The sequence below is a fragment of the Pseudochaenichthys georgianus genome, chromosome 15, assembly GCF_902827115.2.
Source record: "Pseudochaenichthys georgianus chromosome 15, fPseGeo1.2, whole genome shotgun sequence".
Lineage (NCBI taxonomy): Eukaryota > Metazoa > Chordata > Actinopteri > Perciformes > Channichthyidae > Pseudochaenichthys > Pseudochaenichthys georgianus.
Window position 1 is genome coordinate 16,920,281 of NC_047517.1, and position 27,584 is coordinate 16,947,864.

The 27,584-nt window shown below is 41.0% G+C and overlaps 3 protein-coding genes and 1 pseudogene across 3 annotated transcripts; all 4 read right to left on the minus strand.

Moving 5' to 3' along the window:
* Positions 1 to 578: 578 nt before the first annotated feature.
* On the minus strand, positions 579 to 4,198 carry LOC117459787 (cancer-related nucleoside-triphosphatase homolog; annotated as a pseudogene).
* Positions 4,199 to 5,220: 1,022 nt separating this feature from the next.
* On the minus strand, positions 5,221 to 26,999 carry LOC117459785 (microtubule-associated protein 10-like). Its single transcript, XM_034100897.2, is given in 4 exon segments — positions 5,221 to 6,897; positions 6,900 to 7,330; positions 7,332 to 7,660; positions 26,964 to 26,999. Coding segments are annotated over 3 exon segments (2,364 nt in total). The 5' UTR covers positions 7,631 to 7,660; positions 26,964 to 26,999; the 3' UTR covers positions 5,221 to 5,263.
* Positions 19,644 to 23,500, minus strand: LOC117459786 (cancer-related nucleoside-triphosphatase homolog). Its single transcript, XM_034100898.1, has 5 exons — positions 23,407 to 23,500; positions 22,466 to 22,628; positions 22,286 to 22,388; positions 20,892 to 21,101; positions 19,644 to 20,375 (listed from the first exon to the last, which is right to left on the minus strand). Exons 1-5 carry the CDS (start codon positions 23,438 to 23,440, stop codon positions 20,298 to 20,300), a joined length of 588 nt encoding a protein of 195 aa, XP_033956789.1. The 5' UTR covers positions 23,441 to 23,500; the 3' UTR covers positions 19,644 to 20,297.
* LOC117459399 (uncharacterized) lies at positions 24,433 to 25,954 on the minus strand. The gene has a single exon (XM_034100180.2). It carries the CDS (start codon positions 25,566 to 25,568, stop codon positions 24,567 to 24,569), a length of 1,002 nt encoding a protein of 333 aa, XP_033956071.2. The 5' UTR covers positions 25,569 to 25,954; the 3' UTR covers positions 24,433 to 24,566.
* Positions 27,000 to 27,584: the final 585 nt, after the last annotated feature.

A 27,584-nucleotide genomic window follows, 5' to 3' on the forward strand; every position in this document is an offset into this window, starting at 1 on the left:
ACATAGAGCTTCAATCCTCGTTACGTTTGACAACGTCTCATTCTATAGCTGTAAATCCCTAACCTCCTGACCTTTAAATCCTTTATAAAGGCACTCCAAAAAACCCTTTATTCAGTGACAATGTCCAGCCTTTTCTGTAATCTGATTGCACGTGGACAGAAATGCCATTAACTCCCAGGATGGAGCATAAAATCCCTGAAAGCAAAGTGAAGCCTATTTATTTGTACCGCGGATCAATATAACAACATTCAAGCTTATCACAACTGTGTAAACCAGTGTCATCTTAAAAAAAAAGAATACCAGAGAAACCAGTTGAAGGAAAATATCTGTTTATTTTCAATTGTTTTCTCATGCTGGATGAATAAACTATGAAAGGATTGGACATAGTTGCACCGTTAAATATTAATTGATTTTCAATGGAGTGCATCCTCAGGTGGACCAGACAAACAAGGTGGGCTCACATAGCAAAGACCTGAATACATATATTCTTTTCATATAAAACAATTAAATTCACCACTTGTCCTTGTGGGCCAAATGAATATTACAATCTAATAAATGAGAAATGCCTGCGGAATCTTGATAACACCCAGAGCTGAATTCAAAATCAAACCGAGCTGTTTTGAGAACTAGCAGTCTTTGGGATATTTACACACTATCTGAACAATTCCCCGCTGTGTTCCATCCTGGTTCCATCTCACGATCAATTATTCAGAGTGCAATCCATTTTAAAGCTGTAGGAGCATGAAGAAAATGAATTGTGTACATAAATACATGCATGTGACACACTGCTGCAGCTCCGTGTGCCCTCCGGTTAGGTCAAAACCCGGTTATGAAGCGTGCGTAGATTCACTCAACTGTCTGGATGTGTGTGCTCAACATGCATGCACTAATAAAAGTTGCTGTCAGCACAAAATAAATGCACGAGTGGAGCATCTTTCCTTTATAGTGGTTCCGAATCTCCATATTAGGTTGAAGGTTGAAGACAAGTTTGCACCGTTGATAAAATGTCTTGTAGAATGGTGTTTCTGTTTCTTAGACACCTAAGCAGGAAAAGAAACAAGCAAAAATCAATATAAATCGTCGTAAAATCATAAAGCTAACCGTAAATAACGTTAAAAAACATGTCTTCTAAGATCTAAGCCTTAGACAACACAGTTACCACTTTGAGAATATCACATGTTGTAAATCTCTGACTTACTGTAATGGAAATACAAATCATATGTTGGTGAAGAAATTGCCATATAACCTTGTTTTACATTATAACTAGCCAGCATGAGTGTTTTGCATGACAATATCCATAACTGAGTCTTCCGTGATAAATTATTTTGACATTTGAGACCACCCTTTGTTGTTGAATCAGTCACGCATGATTTAGAGGTTAATCCTGGTGAGGGATAATGCTAATGCCCTTGGGCATTAGCAGGCAGACTGACTGCCCTCTAAGACAAACTACATACAGTGTAAACGGTGCCATACAGCTATTGTGGGACTAAGGAGCTTGTAAACTGACCTAAATATATTTGTTCACCCAGAGAGTGTTACTGTTTTTACTCACAGTGAAGATCTTGACATCTCCTGCTGCGCACCTCTTCCACCAGACCCAGCGGTTTGCCCTTGGGGATGGGGGATGGTGCCCAGGACGGTGCAGGAGGAGCTGTCTAAAAGTGTGTCTCACTGCCCTGATGAACGGCTGGCTGAAGAGCTCCATTTTGCCGATCTCATCAATGACGAAACACCTTCCTGCTGCCCCCCTCTGCTGAGCCTACCTGAGGACGAAGGATGTTAGCATTAAAGGGGTAGTTTGCATTCTTTGAAGTGGGGTTGTGGGAGCTATTTATCTGTAGGGAGTACAGTAGAAACCTGTTGCGTGAAACTGACAAGCACGGAAGTTAGGCAAGGTACGCTTTGGACACCGTCAAAAAGAAACCAACAGAAAATATTCAAATTCAGTTTGAGTGTAAGCTTTATTTACTATTTTTCCCTGCAAAACCTTCCTTTAAACATATGTTCCTGACAGGGAACTGGAGCCATTAACCGATCTATGCGTATCCAAAGCCACCAGAGTCCATTGAATAAAACGTTTTAAATAGCAGAACACAGAAGGTTGCTACCTGAACAGTTAGTTAGTGTCATTGTGTGGCTTTGGTGAATCCGAACTAACCCTTTAAACACCAAATAACACTAACCGATCAAGGCATCAGAAGATGAGCGACATCTGCTTTCTATGAGGCAATATTCCTTATTTGTTCAATGTTTTGTGCCTTTGAAGAGAGCATAGATGGATACAAAGGCTCTAGTTCCCCTTCATAAAAGGCTTATGACATCAGGTTAAGTGGTGAAACATTCGAAATATAGCAAACACTAAAAAATGATTTTCATTCTTTTAGGAGGGGTTTTTAAAAAGACATAATGCTTCCCCCGTCCATCATCTGTGCTGGTACTCTCCAAACACTACTAGGGAAAGTTACCTCATACAATCCCGCTTCAAAACATCTGAACTATCCCTTTGATAAGTTCTTGTTTGAGGAACAACTTATAAATAAATAAGTTCTGTTTGACACGTGTTGATAAAAAGAGGTTTCATTGGTGTCCATAATGGCTAAACTAACTTGTGGAAAAAGCTGATCATGTTAATGCACTGTGATAGTGTTAGTATGTTTCATGCAACGCGTGATCAGCAGTGATTACAGAGTCGCTTTGAGTCAGATGAAAGTGGAATATGTGCCGCCAGGCCGAGGCAGAGACACCTTCCCTTTACAGCACATGTGTAGGCGTCACTCCAGGCTCACTTTACATGCTGGATTCATCAGGTCAGTGACAGCCAGACGGCACCACCGACACTAAAAACGTCACTCTGGAATTTATGTGTTTACGAGCTTCCAATTATTCCATCAAATCAGAGAAAATCAAAGGTTTGATGAGTTGTTAAGAGGGGAGAAAGGGGTTTGGCTTGCTGTGATCTATTGAAGAGTTTTAAAAATCTTACGTCTCTGAAGAGGGGGAGAGCCACGTTTTCAAATGAAGGCAAGTCAACCACATACTGCCCAACTGTGTGTTCCTGTCTGCCATGAGAAGAACCAGCGAGGTCTCTGAAAGATACAATAAGTCACTGGAAAACAGCACAGATAAAAGAGAGCAGGTACTTTTGATGGGATGACCCTGGTACCTGATTCTGGACAGCTGGCCCCTCTCTCCTGTCACTGTGACCACATCAAAGCCGACCCTCCGGCTCCCCTCCCTGACCTCCTCTGTGTAAAACCCTTCCACTCCCACTCCTGATGACATTAGAGCCTCACAGGCTTTCTGCACCACAGTGGTTTTACCCACACCTGGGAGTACAATAAGAGACAATGTAAAACAACTGAATATCACTTATTGATTCTGTGAAATGTTAGGATACGTCTTAGCCATGCATTAGTGATGAAGACATCCTTCTCCCATAAATAATTAAGGGGTAAACTAAATATACACAACTTTAAATGAATATGTATGTACATAGGGAATAGTGAGCCATGTGAACTAAAACCATTAAGACAAGTACAATGTTGAGGGAATTGTACTTTAACTCCACTACATTTATGTAGTACCTTAAGCTACTTTGCATATATGATATAAAACATAATCAGCCTTCAGGACTTTAGTTACACTTGATTAAATTCATAAAATACCAAGTAGTAACTCAAACTATACAAATTAGTCCCACCTTTGATACCAGCTTTGATAAACATATATCCATCAATAATTATAATCAAAACATGATATAATATTATATATTATTCTCAAGTGGGTCGATCTGCATAATGAGTACTTTTACCTTTGGTACTTTAACTTGAGTAATATTTTCATAGCAGGACTTTTACTTGTAACATAGTATTCCTAGACTCTGGTACTTCTACTTTAACTAACGTACAAGATCTGAGTACTTCTCCCACCTCTGCATGTTACCAGTATATTGCGATAGATTAGCTAAAGACAAGCTAACTTTCCTCCGAAGCAACCTAAACATGTGCTGGCTCGGACACAGGGTAACTACAGCTGAATGACTACACTTGATTTACAGCGACTGCACTTTCAGCAGCAGCCCAGGCTGGTGTTCAGTGTTACCTGGAGGTCCTGTCAGGAAAACGTGTTTGAACATTTCAGTTTACACCGTTCAACAGTTTCAACATGCTGCTGCAGCACTTCCGTACACAGCTTGTTGACGCATGCGCAGTAGTAACCACACCGCAGTACTTTATCTGAATGAAGACGAACACGTTAAAGTAGAAGAACTGAGAGGGAACACATATACTGCAGGTGAAAGTAATGAGAAACTATTCCAAAACATAGCTCAGCATAAAAAAAAACATATTTGTACAATATTGTGCCTCAAAATAATGAGAAACATCTTATTTTGACTACTATCTCATTATTCTGACTTGGCATCTCCTTATTTTGACTTTCATTTTACTAACTCATTGTTATGTTTAACAATCTCATTGTTGTGACTTAGGCTTCTATCTTATTATATTCTCCATTGACAGATAGATTGGTTGAAAAATATTGAATTGTATTAAAGCTGTACTGTAGTTAAGTCAAATGTACAGAAGATCCCTCTGCGAAGTAATGGAGTATAATTATAAAGTAGCATAAAATTCAGCAACTGTATGTTAGTGAGTTTTAGTTAATTACAGTACTTAAATACTAAATATACCTACTATTATTAATAATATCAATGGATTTCCACCAATGCAAATACGTTTTCATTGTCCCAGTCCCACTGGGACAATGAAAACGTATTTGCATTGTAACACAGTCCTGTAACTGTCACACAAAAAACAAACCAAACCAGTTTTAAATACATGTATAGCTGTCTCTGTTTTGCTTATCAAATAACTGACAAATGCAAAGTCGCAGGCGGTTAAAGGAAACACCCTGAAATCAGGAGCTGGAGCTCTGGGAGACTTTAGCTTGTGACAACTCGACTGGAAACGAGAGCCAATTAAGTTAAAAATGATTTGCTTGCAGTGTGCATAGAGACATTTTCATCCACTTATGTCACTAAAGACTCATGGTCCAAGAAGTTATGCAAATATACAGTAGCCTAGTATTAAGTAAGTGATTAAGAAGTAAAGTGATCACATTATTTCCACTAAAAAAGATTCTTTATTCAAAGGTATCAGATATTATACACAACATTTTTTACATACAAATGTACATATTTGCTGGAACATTGCCATTTGGAAATATTGTAACCTTAATGTAGAATTCTATAAATATTTCTTTACATGGTATAACCAGGGAGTTTGTTGGCCACTAGCTCAGACATATGCTTATACTCCTTTCTGAAATCCAGAGACCCAAGCTCATCCTCCAGTTCCTCCACCTCCTGCTGTTCAAAGGAGGACACTGACCCAGCAGAAGACCCTCCCACAGGACCGCTGTTCTTGGATGACCCACTCCGTTTACCTCTGGATGATATCAGACTCTCAGCATCAGATCTCTTTCCCACTCTACTGCTCACTGTCCTCTGTCTTCTGGAGCATATGGTCTGCAAGGAGCTGGACCCGTCTAGGTCACTGTCATCGGAGGAGAAGCTAAGGGCCGAGGCCTGGGATCGGGCTTGGATTATTGTGTGCGTCCCCCTCAGAGCGTGCTGTGGAGAGCGGGGGGCTTTGATGGGCACGGGGAGGACGGCTCTCTTCTGAACCCATTCTGAGTCAGAGCGGTGGAGAGGAGAGCATGGGGTCTTGGCTCTGGTGGACTCGGGGCTGCTCAGGGGGTCAGGGGAGTAGGCATCGCTGGGCTCCAGGCTGTTAAAGTCATCAGCGTAGTCTGCGTCCTCGTTTCCTTCCTCGCTGGAGTCTGAAAATGAAGATTTGAGGCTGCTATGTCTGCTGCTTCCTGAAGATTCAAATGGTTCTATATGCCTGTCAGATTCAGACTGTGATTTCACTTGATCTGAGTCACCGTGATGCTCTTCTTTATTTTGGGTAACATGATCCCCTTCCACCCTTGGGATGTGAACACACTTCAAGTCTTTTTCAGAAAGAGATTTTTCGGAATCTCTCAAAAAGTCGGTGTCTTTTTCACCTCGAGCTTTGCCATGTTTTAGCGTGAATGTGCCCTGAAATTCAGAGTCCGTTGCGATGTTTTGCATCATTGTCTCGACATTTTCATTTAGACTGGAGCCCGATTTTCTTTTGCTGGACTTCACAATCGTATTACTTGACTTAGTCTTAGCTTTGTTGATACTTGACTGTGTTTCACGTTGTATTAAGGCCATGCATTCCCGTCGTTTCACTTTAAGAGGCGAAATGTTCTTCAGCCTCAGATTGAATGTTTTAGTCGTACCATACACAAGCTTCTTGTGAGGAGATTTGCTGGAGCTTTTAGCCTCTTCCTGTTTGTCTCTCACTTTAACAGATGCAGGTGTAGAACAGGATCTGGGTGAATGTACATGTTTTAAGTTGGGACTAGTTCCCTGTTTGGAAACCTCTCCTGGTGTGTTTCCATGGCCAGCGAAAGGCTCTGTGGATGCCGGCCTGTAAATCCATGATAGATTGGGATGAATAGACAGAGGCTGGTCTGAGTTCTGACCATTCAACTGTGACAGCTCAACAAGAAGAGCGTTTAACAGAGGCAACTGTCGTAAGGCTTCCCCGAGGACATTTGGAGTCGCCCCGCTTGTTTCTTGTTTTTTTGCAGTTTTTTCACGTCTTACTTTCTGCTCAATCATTGGAGCACTTGCAAGTTCATTTGTATATTCACTCGTTTCATCTTCAGTGTCTTCAAATGTGAAAGCCTCAGAGTCTAAATTCGGTACAGGGCAATCCCCTTCTTTACGTGTGTGTTTTTTCTCTGCAGAATTATTGTAGAAGAGATGTGGCGGACAAAAAACAGTTACATCTTCTTCAAATTATTTTCAGTTTCTTCATGCGTCTGGGGCATTTGTCTCCCTGGCTTGTGTTCACTCTGCAGGACAACAGGAACACCATTGTCCTGATTATCCTCATGTATTAATGTATTCTCATCAAGAGCCACTGATGCTGTGATTTGTTTCTCCATGAGGCTTTTTTGTAAATGTTTTCCGCCATGTGCACTGCGAAGTCCCTTTCTTTCTGTGATGTGTGGCAGTAAACTAGCTCCCAGACTTAGAAGTTTGTAACTCAGAGAAATTGATCCAATGTTCTCCCCCATGAGGTTGCAAACACCCACAACCCCCCTTTCACCATGAGACGAGGGAGTAGAAACACCACGTTCACTCACATCCTGCCTGATTCTGTCCATCGCTTTCGCCAGTGACACAAGAGAGGTACCAACACATTTGGGGATCTCTTCTTTCACATCCCACCATAGCATACAGAGGAGTGTTGGATAGATGGGTAAACAGTGCGTTCAGGTTCATTTTGAAGAAACAAGACTTCCCTCTGTTGAAGGCATATCCCCCCTGCTGATCCTTTCCATTGTGTGCATGTTGGTTCCCTCCAGCATTGATTTTCTCAGGCTGATAAATGAGCAGCGTTGGGAAATCCAGCAGTCTTACTCCCAGAGCAAGCTCGTCGGAAACTTGACTTTCTTTCTCCACTCGGATGGATTCCACCAAAAGCTCAAATGAAAACAGAGTCTCGATTTGTTCTCGTCCTGACATCCTGAAAGCCGTGTGATAACAAAAAGAAACCTTAAAACCTGATCAGCCTGTCGGTGTTCTTTTCCCCATAATGACCGCGTCGCAGCACATTATCCCTTACATAAACACCTGTGTAATGGAACACGATGATGTCATCACTCCAACTGACATGCAGCAGACTTCAACAGTCCAGCTGTGAAGACGATTCCGGACAATTTTGAGATTTCTTCGAATGCCGTTGCCATGGCAACACAATGCTCGCCTTGAAACACGGTTTTCTCATAGCTTTGTCACAGGTTTGATAACGATGCAGCCATAAATGCATCTAAGCGTAGTATGGGGTTCATAAAATGTCGTTGCCATGGCGACAGACCACTCACCATGAAACACGATGAGGCTGTAAATCCAATCAACACTGTCCAATCGTCCCCCAATCTTCACTTGTATATCACCGGTCCATGCCTCAACAGCTCTACGACAAATCTGAGATCTCACCATATGCCGTTTCCATGGAAACGCATCCCTCGCCATAAATATGATGTCACTATAACTCCTATGCAAATGTTCAAAGAGTGCTCAAACTTCACATGTGTGCTAACAGTCCAGCCGTGAAGAAATCTCCAGGACAGTTTTGAGATTTCTTCAAATGCCGTTGCCATGGCAACACAATGCTCACCATGAAAACGGTTTTCTCATAACTTCAATGAAAATACTCGAAATGGCCCAAAACTTCACAGGTTTGGTAACAATGCAGCCATCAACACATCTACGAGTATTATGGGATGTCATCAAATGCCGTTGCCATGGCGACAGATCATTCACCATCAAGTTAGTTCAAAAGTTTGCAGTTCAAATATTCTTCTGCTTTCCCAAGCCTTTTACATTCTTTTCTCATCTTAATACAAATTCATTCACTACTACTTATTAGGGGTGTAACGGTATCCGTATTCGTCCCGTGCCGTCACGGTTCGGCACATGCAGTCACACGGCGAATACGCCTTTTTTTTTTTACGAGTGGGAAGAAAGTAATTCAGGGCAGTATCCACTACACTATATATAATCCAGGGGGCGGTATTGCGCCTAAAAGCTGTTTGCCAGCCGCCCCTTAAACAACAAATGAAGAACAAGAAGAAACACAACAACAAAACGAACAAAATACAAGAAGAAGAAAAGTTAGTATGGTGAGTTCAGATAACACACAGGAGCTACAACCCACCTGCTTCTTTTAAATCAGCTGTGGGAACATTTCGGGTTCCCTGTGGACAACAATAACGATGAGGTGTGCGAGTGGTGGATCGGACGAGGACGGTGTGTCGGCGTTGTTCTACAGCAGGGGTCAGCAACAGGCGGACCGCGGTCCGGATCCGGACCCAGACGCCGACCTATACGGACCCGAAGCTATAATCAATACATTAATAGGGGATTTTTCGGCGCCTCCCTCTATTTTAACGCTGATTTGGGTGACTTGTGTAATTCGTTGAGAACCGAAGAGTTTTCGTTTTGGGGGTGGGGGGGAGGGAGTCCGTCTGTCAGTCCGACTGACGGACAACTTCTCACTTCACAAAAGAAGAAGAAATCTAGACCGCAAAAATAATTAAACAAGCGAGTAGTGTTTTTCCTGGCCAAGGACAGGTTCCTTGAACACAACACGAGCGTAACGTGTCTTCCGTGTATTCACGTGGTTTATGTCTCGTCTGAAAGGAGTGCTGAGCACCGGAACGCCGCGCTCCAGCCCTTAAAATATTGCATATAAGGATAATAATCCATAAGGAGCCGTACACATGCCGCAGTGTTTGCGTGGCTGTGTCTTTAGTTGTAAACACAGTGGCGATCTGTTGTTATTAGCATCTGGTTAGCTAGCTATGCTAACGAATTTAAAGCTTTTCTACAACCAGGTGGAAGAGAGCTAGATGTTGAGAGGCTTAAATAACCTCAGCTCAGTGAGGTTAAGGCACACCTTGATATGATCATTATAGTTATTAATGAGACTAAATGAAAAACTGGTATAAAATACTATATGACAGTAACAAAAAAGTTGTTAAAAATAACAAGAATAGAGTTTAAGGGGAGTGATTTGTAAAATATCCAAAAAGAAAAATATGCTTACAGTTCTGTTTCATATGGATGTTGAGAGATGTATCCATAGATCTCTTAATGTTGCTCTCAAAGTGCCCAGATTGATGCTTTTAACTTCAACATTTTAAGCAAAGGTTGAGTTCAATAATTTGTACGACCCTCGGAGGATGTTGTAAAAATTGAAAGGAAAAAGGTTCCCCACCCCTGCTGTAAATAATAATAAAAACCCTTGATTTTTAACTTAAAGGTGGGTAGGTAAGTTTCAGAAACCGGCTCGAGATACACTTTTTGTTATAATCCATGGAATGCTCTTAACATCCCGATAGCAATGAATAGCTTAAGTGCTTTGACAAAAAATCCATAAAAAAATGTCCCTGTAGAAGCCGTAATACTGTAAAAAGTACAACTTGACTCGATGATCAGCCCAGATTTACAAACTCCTGGCAGGAAAAGCTCCAGCTCAATTCTCACACTGAATTTAAAAAAAGTGAGTGGGGGACTGCAATATAAGAGGGAAAGAAAGAGAAACTTTGAAACTGTTAAATTGTTATGATGTGTAAAGACTGATATTGTTCTTTATTACATGGCTTAGTTGAATACTCGATTCTGATTGGTCAATTCAGAACACGTGACACGTTGTTAATACCGAACAGACAGACCGCTGTCAAGGACTTATTGACCGTTGTTAAGGACGCTCACATCTTCAGAAAGAAGTCCGGTCGATTTAACTGTATACAGTTGGGCCGAAAAGCAAACTGCATGCAGTTTGCTTTTCGAACTGGGACAAGAAAAACAGCGGAGAAGTAACGGGGCACAAACCCTCCTTTTTACGCAGCGGTCCAGACATAGACATCAAACGGCGACACATATTCACTTGCCAGTTATTTTGTCATTAGGGCAGGGATATCTAGATACTTTCCAAGGTTTGACATCATGAATTGTGCTACTTTTAAAGCAAGGAGCGATGTTTTCAAATCTGTAATCAAAAAGCTCCTAAAAAACGCAAGCAGTTCCTACCGTTGGCTTTTCAAACTGACAAGAGACGCTCTCACTGTTTTTCAAATGTAACAGTTTGAAAAGCAAGCAAACTGTCTGATTGTCTTTAGTTTTCCGCTGGCGTGTGATAGCAACATAGAGGATTTTAACATTCATTTTAATATATTTGGAGAGCACAGTAATTTGGAGTAATGGTTAGTGGCTGATGAGTCCCCAGTGAAGAAAAGAAAAAGACAAGAGGGACAAGAAAACAGCGGAGAAGTAACGGGCAGAAACCCTCCTTTTTACGCAGCGGTCCAGACATAGACATCAAATGGCAAAACATACAGTGTGCAGTTACTTTGGCATTAGGGCAGGGATATCGAGATACTTTCCAAGGTTTGACATAATGAATTGTGCTACTTTTAAAGCAAGCAGCGATGTTTTCAATCTGTAATCAGAAAGCTCCTCAAAAACGCTATCGAAGCAGTTCCTGCCGTTGCTACGTTAGTTCAAACAGTAACATCGGACTATTTTTCTTCGCGGATGCATGTCAATTTAAATCAATACATAAAACTATTTTTTAAATCAATAAAATCATTTTCTAAATCCATAAAAGCATTTCAATTAATATTGGGAGTCATAACGTTACTTTGTTGAGAATGTGGCCATGTAATAAGCGGGATAATGTGCAGCGACTTGGTCATTATGGGGAAAAGAACACCTTCATGCCGATCTAGATCCCTCCGCTTCGCGTCGGGCTCCTGATCAGCCTGTCGGTGTTCTTTTCCCCATAATGACCGCGTCGCAGCACATTATCCCTTACATAATCGGCTGAAACTGTTAAGTCATGATGTGAAACGGTTAACAAAGAGAAAGGGACACTCAAGCTGCTGCTACACTTTATTTGAATTTTATAAAACGGACAAGTCAAATCAAGCAATCTGATTGGTTCTTAGCCGTGATATACTGAGCGTATACCACGGGTAGAATTGTAAGTTACTTTTCACAACAAGTCAGTATCCCTCCGCGTCTGAGAAAAACAGTATACCGTTAGGCTGGAACAAGAAAGCAGCGGAGAAGTAACGGGGCAGAAACCCTCCTTTTTACGCAGCGGTCCAGACATACACATCAAACGGCAAAACATATTCAGTGTGCAGTTCCTTTGGCATAAGGGCAGGGATATCTAGATACTTTCCAAGGTCTGACATAATGAGTTGTGCTACTTTTAAAGCAAGCAACGATGTTTTCAAATCTGTAATCAAAGAGGTCCGCAAAAATACTATCGGCCAATCAGATTGCTTGATTTGACTTGTCAGTTTTATAAATATATTTACATTTCTTCTGTTACGAAACAAATTTACAAAGCATAAAATGGAAACATTTAAGATTAACTTCGACCTCCGGGGGGTCTTACTATGGAGGAGTGGATTGAGCAGTGCCTATCTCCAGAAAAAAAAGCACCTAAACGACGACATGCAGAGCTACGTGAAGAGCAGGTAGACCAACTGGAGAAGTGCCACCATTCAAAAGCTTTCTGATGCGGGTCTTGAAACAAAGCAGAGAAAGTATGACCGTTAGTGGCCATAGGTGCGAAAGCTCTCTCCAGAGCTGCTGGAAGCCAAATCTCGGGGACCGGAGAAAGTGGAGCAATATTCTCACCACGCCAAGCAACAGCCTAGAACAACCTCAACAAGTAACCACGTAAGCCATGCTACTGGTGCTGGACAGGTTTTCAGTGGCTGCACAATAAACGGCAACATACACATGAATGTAAATACATAGCCAAATAATGGATCAACGCTCTCTGTCTAATATGTTCGCTAGCTGTTAGTGTTGTTGCATAGCAACCACCTCGCACTATGTTTCGCGCAGAAGGTAACGGAGGGACTATTTTATTGGAACATCATTATTGACTAATAAAAACTATTTAAATTAGAGTGTGTATTTTTTTTCATATTGCCACACTTGGTAACCGTTTTATAAAGCAATAGCTCACTTCAGGCCTAAGCTAAGGGGGTTGTCGACCCTCCGCTTCGCGTCGGGCCGAACCACGCCCCTTAGCTGTGATATAATGAGCATATACCACGGCCTGTCGTGAGCTATTGCTTAAATCTAAATTAAGCACTTTTAAGATGTACATATTTTCAAAAGCTATTTTATTTATTTTCTCTATTTTATTTGTAAATGCAGCCCAAGAGGAACATTACACATATCCACAGTATTTAATGTTAATTGACAATAAATATTGTTGTTTTTGAATTGTACTTTCTTTATTTGATTGGCAGTCAGTTGTTGATTACATGCAGACGTTGATAAAGCTACAGGTCACTTCAATATATATCACACTAATTCATGAAGTAAGTTAGACATTTTGATGTTCCGGACCTTTGCATGGGGACATTTTCTCTAACCTCGTTGAATTTTAGTTGAAGACCCCTGTTCTACAGCGATGCGGTATGCTAATGAAAACACACGCCAAACATGCTAAATCATATCAGAAGGCATCACCCAGATTTGTCAATCACCGGAGCCCGGCAAAAGACAACAGCAGTTCAACAGCTGATCCCCGCTGTTTTTAAGAAGCCAATAGACATGAGAGCCGAGAGACCAACAATAAATAACGGAATCTTTTGGCATATTTTTTTCAATGACTTTGCGCTCTTGAAACACTTTCTTATTATTTATGATGTAATATTTTCAAGACATCCTTTTTAGTTTTACAGCTTGATGAAACCTTTTTGTTTGACATCAGCCATTATAGATAATATGGCCATCTGAGTGTACTGTGTATGGTTTGTTTTTTAACTGTTTAATACAGTTAATTATTCAAAATGTCAGAGTTCTTTATTTTTTAAACTGAAACTTGCACTACTGTTCAAACATAAATAACAACAAACCTGGAATTATGCATTTGGGACTTTTTTTTGCTTTTTTGTTGTTGTACCGAAACCGTTACCGAACCGTGACCTCCAAACCGAGGTACGAACCGAACCGTGACTTCTGTGAACCGTTACACCCCTACTACTTATATCTGATATTTAACTCCTTCAGCCTATTTTCAGCTGCAGAAAACATTAAACTATTACATTATTCAGCTATTTCAGGACATCAAGGCTATACATGTTGTTGTTTATACCTTTTTTAAACCTTTTCTTTGAAATATTAAGCTTTTTCTGCATTTTTTTTTTGCTAAAAGCAGCTACCATTCAGCTAATAACACATTCAGCTTTTTCTGCATTTTCAGCTAAATTCAGCCATACATGTTCACAGTTTACAGCATTCGCACGCATTTTCTGCAGGAAATGCATTTTTCTAGTTCACTTTACATTGGGGGTGTTTGCGTGGTGCCGACACGTAAATGTAACAAAGTTCGTGACTCCACACGCATTGTGGTGTTAAGAAGTCGTGGTGGAGTCACACAATCTGGTGAGATCAGGTTGCTCTGGCCCCCCCCTTGCTGGATTTTGACATGTGACATCTCTTTCTGACCGTCAGAGCCAATGGAATCGAGGGGAACTCACATATTGTCCTTATTTGGTAATGTGTGTGTGTGTTAGACTGCCGCATAGCCAAGACCGGAAACAGCAGCCACTCTGGTGGCTACCATTAGCAGCTAACTTTTGCTCTGCGATTTTTACATACAAATGTAATTATGGATTATAAATGAAATAATTTTTGTATACAGAGACGTTAAAAACCTATGGATTAACCGATTCAGCTGCGTTTTTTTTCCGTTTTAATGCCATTGAACACGTCTTTTGATCAGATTGACAGCTACGGTGAGACGATCTCCATCGAAGCTCCGTAAAGGTACGTGTTGTGATGTCTGTGTTTGCTTCCCCTGTCGCGAGTTCGGATCACTTAGTGATGATACTATATAGCTAAATAATCTGTGGAGCCTCAGCTTTAATCGGATATCTTGTATGTGCAGCTACGATAAGTAATAAGGGTACTTTTATCTTGAGTTCTGTGCCAATGTCCGTTAGCATTTTTCGCTAAGGGGTCATTTAGATGCTTCTTATGAGACTTGTGTTTTGTTTTGGTATAAATGGTTTGTATCGTCAATTAGCTGAGATTATTCCCGTTAATCTGGTATAACACATTAATAGGTTTCTTAAATATTAAGATCCCCTGAGACACAGTGTCGTGAAAAAACAAACAGGGGTTTAACAGGTTGAAGCAACAGAGTGAGAGTGAAAAACACGACAGTACAGATTCACACGAGGGACAATACAATTACAAATAATAACATAACTGTTCAAACGAGATATCACAACCAGGTAAAACGTTGATCATTTGAATGAAGATATATACATATTTGAGTTTGGAGTATTGCATTTATTTACATATGTGTGCAGATGTGAGTGCAGGTCAAAGTCATTTGTGAAGATTTTATGTATGAACAGTACGGGTTACTGTTAAATGGTTACATGGTTAGCACTTGGTATAAATATAATAATATACTTTGTATCACTGAATTTGTGTGAAATATAGTGAAGTGATGCATGTGTTCACCTATATCAGCCGTTTTTTTTTATCTTAACCTATAATAATAATAATAATAATAATAATAATAATAATAAGCATCATTTATTAGTTAAGTTATATATTATAAATTGAATCCGCAAAATAGCATACATTGAAAGTAATAGTAGCATAATTCAGGTAAAGTACATTTAGTAAAGTACTTACCTCACAACACTGCTGATCTGTCACATGACATCATGAAGAAAGTGCACCTTTTTCAACCACCATTCTAACTAAGAAGCACATGTTAGCAAAGCAGCACTATCACAAATGTAAAAAGAAAAAAAGAGTTCTGGCACAACCACTGCAACACCTCTCAGTTCATATCACACTGCCAAAAGTCACAGTATGGTCTTGGCACACGTGTATGCATACACACATGCACACCACTGCTACAGTAGCATATAGAATGGAAACAACTCCAAAAGGCTCTGGGTTTGTGGTGAAAATTTGTCAAAAGCATCCAGCAGAGACATTAATCATGGCAGGTCAGCAATCTGTGAATCATTATCCAGACTGCATAGAGCACGCTGTATGACTCAGTCTCTGACTGTAAAATATACCCATAGTTTGTTCACTTTGTATAGAAAATCCCATGTCCATGTTCCACTGCATTGATATGTCTCTTATTACTGTGGACAAGCTAATAATCCAGGATATGATGGTATATTGCTGCATGTACATGTGCTTGCTGCATGTACATGTGGCACCTATTTTCTTCATTGCTTGGAGCACAACCATTTGGGTTTTTCCCGTCCACAATAAAGACATTTTTGTGAGTTTTCCATCTCCGTCAAGTTTGGAATGACAGCCACATCCTTTTCGGCCCTGAGGACACCGCAGTGGCCCGAACGATGGATCACCATGCCCCGATCTTTGTGTCCTCTCTGTGGCCTCTGACCTCCAGATCATCGGCCCCCTGCTTCTCTTACAGCTGTTGGGGGGGGGGGGGGGGGGGGGCAGTGATGTTTGTGTGTCACCACATTGGAGGCTTCCTCTCGAAATGTGGGATTTAAATGTGGCTGGGCGATGGAAAGGCCACCACAAAACACACACACTTCTACACGCTTCGGTAGAATCCTTTCCCAATGTCTAACCACTCATAACGGCCGACATGACATCTCCTACCGAAGGTGAGGCCAAGTTTTGTTATGTAGGAGTATGAAGGAGTGACTCACCGGGGGTTACCACAGTCATTCAAAGAGATCCGGAGATCACAAGGAACCATGAAGGCAGTGTAAGAGGAGAGGGGTGTCCTCAGGCATGACCCCTCCCCTGCTGTTGATGGAATATAGTCCTCCGGAAGGATGCATGACTCTTCACACATCACACATTACTACAGGGTTAGTAGTATCATAGTAGACTCTTACTGTCTACTTTTTGTGAAATCTTTAATACTTAAAAAGCAAAGGAAGAAATGTGTTGAAATCCCGCAAAAATGTTACTCTTTTATTTTCATTCCTGTTTTATTCTTAGCTTTTGATCCCGGGTTAAAAGGGTAGCCTTGCAGAGGGGCGTGCTAGTGGCCCAGATACACACGTGTGAAACAGGACACTGTCTGCCTCCGGCCCCGGGGAGCCCGTGGAAGTGATCTAATGGGACGAGCTGGTTTAGGAATCATCGGCGGTGAGCAGGAGGGTTGGATAGTGGTTAGGAACTCAGATCAGATGGCTTCATTTCCACAGCCTTCACATCCCACTCGGCATTAACTGCAACCTGTCATGACCAGCAGACCTTAGATTTTACCATTAGCACAATGAGGTGAGTTATTATGCCTCAATTACAGCTCTCTGGGAACATACTGTTGCCTGTGGGTCGTACAAAGCATGCGTCACACACTGATAAGTCACAGAGCCAGTAGGCTACATGCTGAGAAATGACATTGTTTTAAGCTTTGCTATACGTGCAAGCTTTGCCAATAAGAAATGTGACCTCACCGATGCTAAGAAGCTTTAGCTCCTGGTCTTTGAAATAAATCACACGGTCATCTTGGGAAATAAACTGTGAGTTTGAAGTCCGGCTTTGGGAAAGCCCGGGCAGGCTTCTGTGTGTCTCCCACGTGTTCTTTGGATAATATGTCAAGATTTCCAGCTGTGTTTGGCATTTTGGCCGAGGGCTTCTAGGACAATATTTCATAATACTTTGCCCCTCCACGTTGTCATTGTGCCTCCTGGGCCGGTCCACCAAGTGCAATAACTAGAGATCAATGTCCTCATCAAAACACCAGCTCCTCACCCATCCTCCCTCCGCCCCCCCTCCCACCAGAGGCTCCCTTTTGTCCTGGATTGTTGGTAAGCTCCATCCATGTCTGTGTCCTCCCTGTGTGGAGGGATAAAGGCTATCATCTGTCCCGCAGATTCAGTGTGAATGCATCTCTGCGATATGGATATTAATTCACTTCTTATTCATTCAAGCTATTCTCGAAGGCTTACACCACATCAATACAGTCAGTCCCCTGACGGAGGATCCAATTGTTACAGTGGCACAATGGTTATGCATGTTCAAAAAGCATGGCGTTTACAATGTAAAACAGCAAGACGACCGTATGTCTTGAACATTTTACAATAAAGTATAGAAATTAAATACAGACTTTTTTTTATGGAAAGGGTTTCTCTTATGTTAAACCTAAATGATTTACTGTTTTAGAACATGCTATAGATTACATGTTACATCTCTACTTAATTTAAAATATATTGCAGTCCTTGTTTTCTAAAACTAATTATGGGGCAACTATGAGCGCAGTATGAACATGATTTCTGAGTTTATATTTTTGATAGTTATATCGACTGATTGCAATATCATAAACACACAAAGGATAATCTGAGACTTAAAATGAACTTGCGTGAATACAAATTTTTACAAGTAATTTGAGTATTTCTCAATTCTAAGTGACTCCTGATATCCCAAAGTCCCCTCCAGAGGGAGTTTCTCTCTCACACACTCCCCCCACCCGCCTCCATTGGACTCCATTGTTTACTTCCGTATCATGACATCACTATGTAACACTCACGCTTCTATTGGCTAGAGCTCTTGGACATCTCTAAGCTGTTGAAGAATCACATCAGAGCTGGCCAGCTAACCGATCAGAGCAGACATGGGCTCTGGTTTCAGACAGAGGGTGAAAAGAGGTGCTGCAGCAGTATGAGAAAAATAAAAGCTTTTTGAACATTAACGAATTTAAACATCACAGTAGAGATACAAAATACAAACGTATGAAACCTGAAAACGAGCATAATAGAGTCCCGTTAAGGCATAGAATAATTGACCAAAAAAACTAGTATCACACAATTTGATACAGCATTGTATTTATTTAATTGATCGAAAAACAAGCTTTCCATGTATTCCCTGGCAACAGCAGCAGACATTGCTGGAAATAACTACTGCAAATGATATAATATCCCAATATGTTTGCTCATCACATCATATCACATGAAATGCCTTCACACACACAGCCTTTACCTGGTGAAATTGGCACAGTCTGTGTCACTGTTACATAACCCATCTGCTGCCATGCTGCAGGGAGGTGGAGGATCTCCTGCTGCTGATTCAGCACCACCACTCGATCCACCATGAACCATACCATCACCACTAATCAAACGTAAAGCCTGGCCTGTGCCATAACAACGCTGCATCACAGCTCCATGTTATTCCCAACACACGACCACTGCAGTGTTGACTTTGAGGCCATTTCAGTGTCTGTCAGCGGCAGTTTATCCAGAGGAGTGTGAACGCTGGCCTCAGAACAGATGCTGGCACAGCAGCATGTCTGACGCAGATCACAGCTGGCAGCTCTCTCTGCAGCCGGACTGACAGGTTACATCAGTGAGCAGCATTAGAAAACAAGCCAAGAAAGCCTTCCATGTATTTTCACTTTGAAATGACCTAAAGATGCTTCAGTGTTGAAAACAACTATCTTCTGCCAGCGGATGTCTATGAAAATCCTCAAAACAACTGCCAGACTCTGGAGCTCCCACTGAGTCAGTGAAATTCTATTTACAGCGAGTCTGTCCGCAGACTTTGAACGCTCTTGAGCTACTTTAGACACTAAAACTTTCCTAACCTAAAATACCAAAATGTATTTAGAATATAGCCACTTTATCAAAAAGCATTAACATTTTCATCCGTTTGTTTACATAGAGCTTCAATCCTCGTTACGTTTGACAACGTCTCATTCTATAGCTGTAAATCCCTAACCTCCTGACCTTTAACAATGGTTTAAATCCTTTATAAAGGCACTCCAAAAACCCTTTATTCAGTGACAATGTCCAGCCTTTTCTGTAATCTGATTGCACGTGGACAGAAATGCCATTAACTCCCAGGATGGAGCATAAAATCCCTGAAAGCAAAGTGAAGCATATTTATTTGTACCGCGGATCAATATAACAACATTCAAGCTTATCACAACTGTGTAAACCAGTGTCATCTTAAAAAAAAAGAATACCAGAGAAACCAGTTGAAGGAAAATATCTGTTTATTTTCAATTGTTTTTCTTCATGCTGGATGAATAAACTATGAAAGGATTGGACATAGTTGCACCGTTAAATATTAATTGATTTTCAATGAGTGCATCCTCAGGTGGACCAGACAAACAAGGTGGGGCTCACATAGCAAAGACCTGAATACATATATTCTTTTCATATAAAACAATTAAATTCACCACTTGTCCTTGTGGGCAAATGAATATTACAATCTAATAAATGAGAAATGCCTGCGGTAATCTTGATAACACCCAGAGCTGAATTCAAAATCAAACCGAGCTGTTTTGAGAACTAGCAGTCTTTGGGATATTTACACACTATCTGAACAATTCCCCGCTGTGTTCCATCCTGGTTCCATCTCACGATCAATTATTCAGAGTGCAATCCATTTTAAAGCTGTAGGAGCATGAAGAAAATGAATTGTGTACATAAATACATGCATGTGACACACTGCTGCAGCTCCGTGTGCCCTCCGGTTAGGTCAAAACCCGGTTATGAAGCGTGCGTAGATTCACTCAACTGTCTGGATGTGTGTGCTCAACATGCATGCACTAATAAAAGTTGCTGTCAGCACAAAATAAATGCACGAGTGGAGCATCTTTCCTTTATAGTGGTTCCGAATCTCCATATTAGGTTGAAGGTTGAAGACAAGTTTGCACCGTTGATAAAATGTCTTGTAGAATGGTGTTTCTGTTTTCTTTAGACACCTAAGCAGGAAAAGAAACAAGCAAAAATCAATATAAATCGTCGTAAAATCATAAAGCTAACCGTAAATAACGTTAAAAAACATGTCTTCTAAGATCTAAGCCTTAGACAACACAGTTACCACTTTGAGAATATCACATGTTGTAAATCTCTGACTTACTGTAATGGAAATACAAATCATATGTTGGTGAAGAAATTGCCATATAACCTTGTTTTACATTATAACTACTCCAGCATGAGTGTTTTGCATGACAATATCCATAACTGAGTCTTCCGTGATAAATTATTTTGACATTTGAGACCACCCTTTGTTGTTGAATCAGTCACGCATGATTTAGAGTTAATCCTGGTGAGGGATAATGCTAATGCCCTTTGGGCATTAGCAGGCAGACTGACTGCCCTCTAAGACAAACTACATACAGTGTAAACGGTGCCATACAGCTATTGTGGGACTAAGGAGCTTGTAAACTGACCTAAATATATTTGTTCACCCAGAGAGTGTTACTGTTTTTACTCACAGTGAAGATCTTGACATCTCTCCTGCTGCGCACCTCTTCCACCAGACCCAGCGGTTTGCCCTTGGGGATGGGGATGGTGCCCAGGACGGTGCAGGAGGAGCTGTCTAAAGTGTGTCTCACTGCCCTGATGAACGGCTGGCTGAAGAGCTCCATTTTGCCGATCTCATCAATGACGAACACCTTCCTGCTGCCCCCCTCTGCTGAGCCTACCTGAGGACGAAGGATGTTAGCATTAAAGGGGTAGTTTGCATTCTTTGAAGTGGGGTTGTAGGAGCTATTTATCTGTAGGGAGTACAGTAGAAACTGTTGCGTGAAACTGACAAGCACGGAAGTTAGGCAAGGTACTGCTTTGGACACCGTCAAAAAAGAAACCAACAGAAAATATTCAAATTCAGTTTGAGTGTAAGCTTTATTTACTATATTTTCCCTGCAAAACCTTTCCTTTAAACATATGTTCCTGACAGGGAACTGGAGCCATTAACCGATCTATGCTGTATCCAAAGCCACCAGAGTCCATTGAATAAAACGTTTTAAATAGCAGAACACAGAAGTTGCTACCTGAACAGTTAGTTAGTGTCATTGTGTGGCTTTGGTGAATCCGAACTAACCCTTTAAACACCAAATAACACTAACCGATCAAGGCATCCTTATTTGTTCAATGTTTTGTGCCTTTGAAGAGAGCATAGATGGATACAAAGGCTCTAGTTCCCCTTCATAAAAGGCTTATGACATCAGGTTAAGTGGTGAAACATTCGAAATATAGCAAACACTAAAAAATGATTTTCATTCTTTTAGGAGGGGTTTTTAAAAAGACATAATGCTTCCCCCGTCCATCATCTGTGCTGGTACTCTCCAAACACTACTAGGGAAAGTTATCTCATACAATCCCGCTTCAAAACATCTGAACTATCCCTTTGATAAGTTCTTGTTTGAGGAACAACTTATAAATAAATAAGTTCTGTTTGACACGTGTTGATAAAAAGAGGTTTCATTGGTGTCCATAATGGCTAAACTAACTTGTGGAAAAAGCTGATCATGTTAATGCACTGTGATAGTGTTAGTATGTTTCATGCAACGCGTGATCAGCAGTGATTACAGAGTCGCTTTGAGTCAGATGAAAGTGGAATATGTGCCGCCAGGCCGAGGCAGAGACACCTTCCCTTTACAGCACATGTGTAGGCGTCACTCCAGGCTCACTTTACATGCTGGATTCATCAGGTCAGTGACAGCCAGACGGCACCACCGACACTAAAAACGTCACTCTGGAATTTATGTGTTTACGAGCTTCCAATTATTCCATCAAATCAGAGAAAATCAAAGGTTTGATGAGTTGTTAAGAGGGGAGAAAGGGGTTTGGCTTGCTGTGATCTATTGAAGAGTTTTAAAAATCTTACGTCTCTGAAGAGGGGGAGAGCCACGTTTTCAAATGAAGGCAAGTCAACCACATACTGCCCAACTGTGTGTTCCTGTCTGCCATGAGAAGAACCAGCGAGGTCTCTGAAAGATACAATAAGTCACTGGAAAACAGCACAGATAAAAGAGAGCAGGTACTTTTGATGGGATGACCCTGGTACCTGATTCTGGACAGCTGGCCCCTCTCTCCTGTCACTGTGACCACATCAAAGCCGACCCTCCGGCTCCCCTCCCTGACCTCCTCTGTGTAAAACCCTTCCACTCCCACTCCTGATGACATTAGAGCCTCACAGGCTTTCTGCACCACAGTGGTTTTACCCACACCTGGGAGTACAATAAGAGACAATGTAAAACAACTGAATATCACTTATTGATTCTGTGAAATGTTAGGATGCGTCTTAGCCATGCATTAGTGATGAAGACATCCTTCTCCCATAAATAATCAATAAGGGGTAAACTAAATATACACAACTTTAAATGAATATGTATGTACATAGGGAATAGTGAGCCATGTGAACTAAAACCATTAAGACAAGTACAATGTTGAGGGAATTGTACTTTAACTCCACTACATTTATGTAGTACCTTAAGCTACTTTGCATATATGATATAAAACATAATCAGCCTTCAGGACTTTAGTTACACTTGATTAAATTCATAAAATACCAAGTAGTAACTCAAACTATACAAATTAGTCCCACCTTTGATACCAGCTTTGATAAACATATATCCATCAATAATTATAATCAAAACATGATATAATATTATATATTATTCTCAAGTGGGTCGATCTGCATAATGAGTACTTTTACCTTTGGTACTTTAACTTGAGTAATATTTTCATAGCAGGACTTTTACTTGTAACATAGTATTCCTAGACTCTGGTACTTCTACTTTAACTAACGTACAAGATCTGAGTACTTCTCCCACCTCTGCATGTTACCAGTATATTGCGATAGATTAGCTAAAGACAAGCTAACTTTCCTCCGAAGCAACCTAAACATGTGCTGGCTCGGACACAGGGTAACTACAGCTGAATGACTACACTTGATTTACAGCGACTGCACTTTCAGCAGCAGCCCAGGCTGGTGTTCAGTGTTACCTGGAGGTCCTGTCAGGAAAACGTGTTTGAACATTTCAGTTTACACCGTTCAACAGTTTCAACATGCTGCTGCAGCACTTCCGTACACAGCTTGTTGACGCATGCGCAGTAGTAACCACACCGCAGTACTTTATCTGAATGAAGACGAACACGTTAAAGTAGAAGAACTGAGAGGGAACACATATACTGCAGGTGAAAGTAATGAGAAACTATTCCAAAACATAGCTCAGCATAAAAAAAAACATATTTGTACAATATTGTGCCTCAAAATAATGAGAAACATCTTATTTTGACTACTATCTCATTATTCTGACTTGGCATCTCCTTATTTTGACTTTCATTTTACTAACTCATTGTTATGTTTAACAATCTCATTGTTGTGACTTAGGCTTCTATCTTATTATATTCTCCATTGACAGATAGATTGGTTGAAAAATATTGAATTGTATTAAAGCTGTACTGTAGTTAAGTCAAATGTACAGAAGATCCCTCTGCGAAGTAATGGAGTATAATTATAAAGTAGCATAAAATTCAGCAACTGTATGTTAGTGAGTTTTAGTTAATTACAGTACTTAAATACTAAATATACCTACTATTATTAATAATATCAATGGATTTCCACCAATGCAAATACGTTTTCATTGTCCCAGTGGGACTGGGACAATGAAAACGTATTTGCATTGTAACACAGTCCTGTAACTGTCACACAAAAAACAAACCAAACCAGTTTTAAATACATGTATAGCTGTCTCTGTTTTGCTTATCAAATAACTGACAAATGCAAAGTCGCAGGCGGTTAAAGGAAACACCCTGAAATCAGGAGCTGGAGCTCTGGGAGACTTTAGCTTGTGACAACTCGACTGGAAACGAGAGCCAATTAAGTTAAAAATGATTTGCTTGCAGTGTGCATAGAGACATTTTCATCCACTTATGTCACTAAAGACTCATGGTCCAAGAAGTTATGCAAATATACAGTAGCCTAGTATTAAGTAAGTGATTAAGAAGTAAAGTGATCACATTATTTCCACTAAAAAAGATTCTTTATTCAAAGGTATCAGATATTATACACAACATTTTTTACATACAAATGTACATATTTGCTGGAACATTGCCATTTGGAAATATTGTAACCTTAATGTAGAATTCTATAAATATTTTCTTTACATGGTATAACCAGGGAGTTTGTTGGCCACTAGCTCAGACATATGCTTATACTCCTTTCTGAAATCCAGAGACCCAAGCTCATCCTCCAGTTCCTCCACCTCCTGCTGTTCAAAGGAGGACACTGACCCAGCAGAAGACCCTCCCACAGGACCGCTGTTCTTGGATGACCCACTCCGTTTACCTCTGGATGATATCAGACTCTCAGCATCAGATCTCTTTCCCACTCTACTGCTCACTGTCCTCTGTCTTCTGGAGCATATGGTCTGCAAGGAGCTGGACCCGTCTAGGTCACTGTCATCGGAGGAGAAGCTAAGGGCCGAGGCCTGGGATCGGGCTTGGATTATTGTGTGCGTCCCCCTCAGAGCGTGCTGTGGAGAGCGGGGGGCTTTGATGGGCACGGGGAGGACGGCTCTCTTCTGAACCCATTCTGAGTCAGAGCGGTGGAGAGGAGAGCATGGGGTCTTGGCTCTGGTGGACTCGGGGCTGCTCAGGGGGTCAGGGGAGTAGGCATCGCTGGGCTCCAGGCTGTTAAAGTCATCAGCGTAGTCTGCGTCCTCGTTTCCTTCCTCGCTGGAGTCTGAAAATGAAGATTTGAGGCTGCTATGTCTGCTGCTTCCTGAAGATTCAAATGGTTCTATATGCCTGTCAGATTCAGACTGTGATTTCACTTGATCTGAGTCACCGTGATGCTCTTCTTTATTTTGGGTAACATGATCCCCTTCCACCCTTGGGATGTGAACACACTTCAAGTCTTTTTCAGAAAGAGATTTTTCGGAATCTCTCAAAAAGTCGGTGTCTTTTTCACCTCGAGCTTTGCCATGTTTTAGCGTGAATGTGCCCTGAAATTCAGAGTCCGTTGCGATGTTTTGCATCATTGTCTCGACATTTTCATTTAGACTGGAGCCCGATTTTCTTTTGCTGGACTTCACAATCGTATTACTTGACTTAGTCTTAGCTTTGTTGATACTTGACTGTGTTTCACGTTGTATTAAGGCCATGCATTCCCGTCGTTTCACTTTAAGAGGCGAAATGTTCTTCAGCCTCAGATTGAATGTTTTAGTCGTACCATACACAAGCTTCTTGTGAGGAGATTTGCTGGAGCTTTTAGCCTCTTCCTGTTTGTCTCTCACTTTAACAGATGCAGGTGTAGAACAGGATCTGGGTGAATGTACATGTTTTAAGTTGGGACTAGTTCCCTGTTTGGAAACCTCTCCTGGTGTGTTTCCATGGCCAGCGAAAGGCTCTGTGGATGCCGGCCTGTAAATCCATGATAGATTGGGATGAATAGACAGAGGCTGGTCTGAGTTCTGACCATTCAACTGTGACAGCTCACAAGAAGAGCGTTTAACAGAGGCAACTGTCGTAAGGCTTCCCCGAGGACATTTGGAGTCGCCCCGCTTGTTTCTTGTTTTTTTGCAGTTTTTTCACGTCTTACTTTCTGCTCAATCATTGGAGCACTTGCAAGTTCATTTGTATATTCACTCGTTTCATCTTCAGTGTCTTCAAATGTGAAAGCCTCAGAGTCTAAATTCGGTACAGGGCAATCCCCTTCTTTACGTGTGTGTTTTTTCTCTGCAGAATTATTGTAGAAGAGATGTGGCGGACAAAAAACAGTTACATCTTCTTCAAAATTATTTTCAGTTTCTTCATGCGTCTGGGGCATTTGTCTCCCTGGCTTGTGTTCACTCTGCAGGACAACAGGAACACCATTGTCCTGATTATCCTCATGTATTAATGTATTCTCATCAAGAGCCACTGATGCTGTGATTTGTTTCTCCATGAGGCTTTTTTGTAAATGTTTTCCGCCATGTGCACTGCGAAGTCCCTTTCTTTCTGTGATGTGTGGCAGTAAACTAGCTCCCAGACTTAGAAGTTTGTAACTCAGAGAAATTGATCCAATGTTCTCCCCCATGAGGTTGCAAACACCCACAACCCCCCTTTCACCATGAGACGAGGGAGTAGAAACACCACGTTCACTCACATCCTGCCTGATTCTGTCCATCGCTTTCGCCAGTGACACAAGAGAGGTACCAACACATTTGGGGATCTCTTCTTTCACATCCAGCACCATAGCATACAGAGGAGTGTTGGATAGATGGGTAAACAGTGCGTTCAGGTTCATTTTGAAGAAACAAGACTTCCCTCTGTTGAAGGCATATCCCCCCTGCTGATCCTTTCCATTGTGTGCATGTTGGTTCCCTCCAGCATTGATTTTCTCAGGCTGATAAATGAGCAGCGTTGGGAAATCCAGCAGTCTTACTCCCAGAGCAAGCTCGTCGGAAACTTGACTTTCTTTCTCCACTCGGATGGATTCCACCAAAAGCTCAAATGAAACAGAGTCTCGATTTGTTCTCGTCCTGACATCCTGAAAGCCGTGTGATAACAAAAGAAACCTTAAAAACGAGCTAACTAACTAGCTGTTAGCTAATCCGCAGTTTTAGCTTGTATCAGCTCCATGGAAACAAGCAGCTGTCGCGAGCATTATGCGTCACACAATGCGCCGGAATACCTGGGAATTGTATTTTCAATTGGAAGTGTATACGTACTCACAAACTGTGGCAAGATATTTCTAGATTTTTATAACACATTGTGATTCTTAACTTCTCCTTAAACATGTGCTTTTGTTTTCTATTAAGGGTTAACGCAGCATAAATACAAAATATACTTTCTTGATAACTGTCATTTTTTTAAAGATAAGATAAGAGATAAGTTAAAGTACTTTATTGATCCTAATTTGGGAAATGTTTGCGTTGTAGCAGCATAAAAAGACATGGCGTTGAACATTAAACATGTAAAGACTAAAATAAACATTCCAAAATGTTAATAGAAATGAAATAGCATTACAAAAAGTAGAAAATACACAATTACAAATGTACAGTAACTAAATATAATCTGAACAAGAACAATCTGTGCTATTGTATTAGCTGTAGCTATTTGTATTATATGTAGGCTACAGCACTTTGGCTCGACCAAAAATCGTTTATAAATGTGTTATATAAATAAAACTTGATTTG

What these genes read in the sequence shown, in the direction of transcription:
- LOC117459399 (XM_034100180.2), bottom strand. Translation starts at nt 25,568, where the DNA reads ATGGCCTTAATACAACGTGAAACACAGTCAAGTATCAACAAAGCTAAG.
- LOC117459786 (XM_034100898.1), bottom strand. Translation starts at nt 23,440, where the DNA reads ATGTTCAAACACGTTTTCCTGACAGGACCTCCAG. An exon ending in TTTCCTGACAGGACCTCCAG is followed by an intron (nt 22,629 to 23,406) that starts GTAACACTGAAC and finishes TTGTACTCCCAG; the next exon opens with GTGTGGGTAAAACCACTGTG. An exon ending in GAGATGTCAAGATCTTCACT is followed by an intron (nt 20,376 to 20,891) that starts GTGAGTAAAAAC and finishes TTTCCTGCTTAG; the next exon opens with GTGTCTAAAGAAAACAGAAA.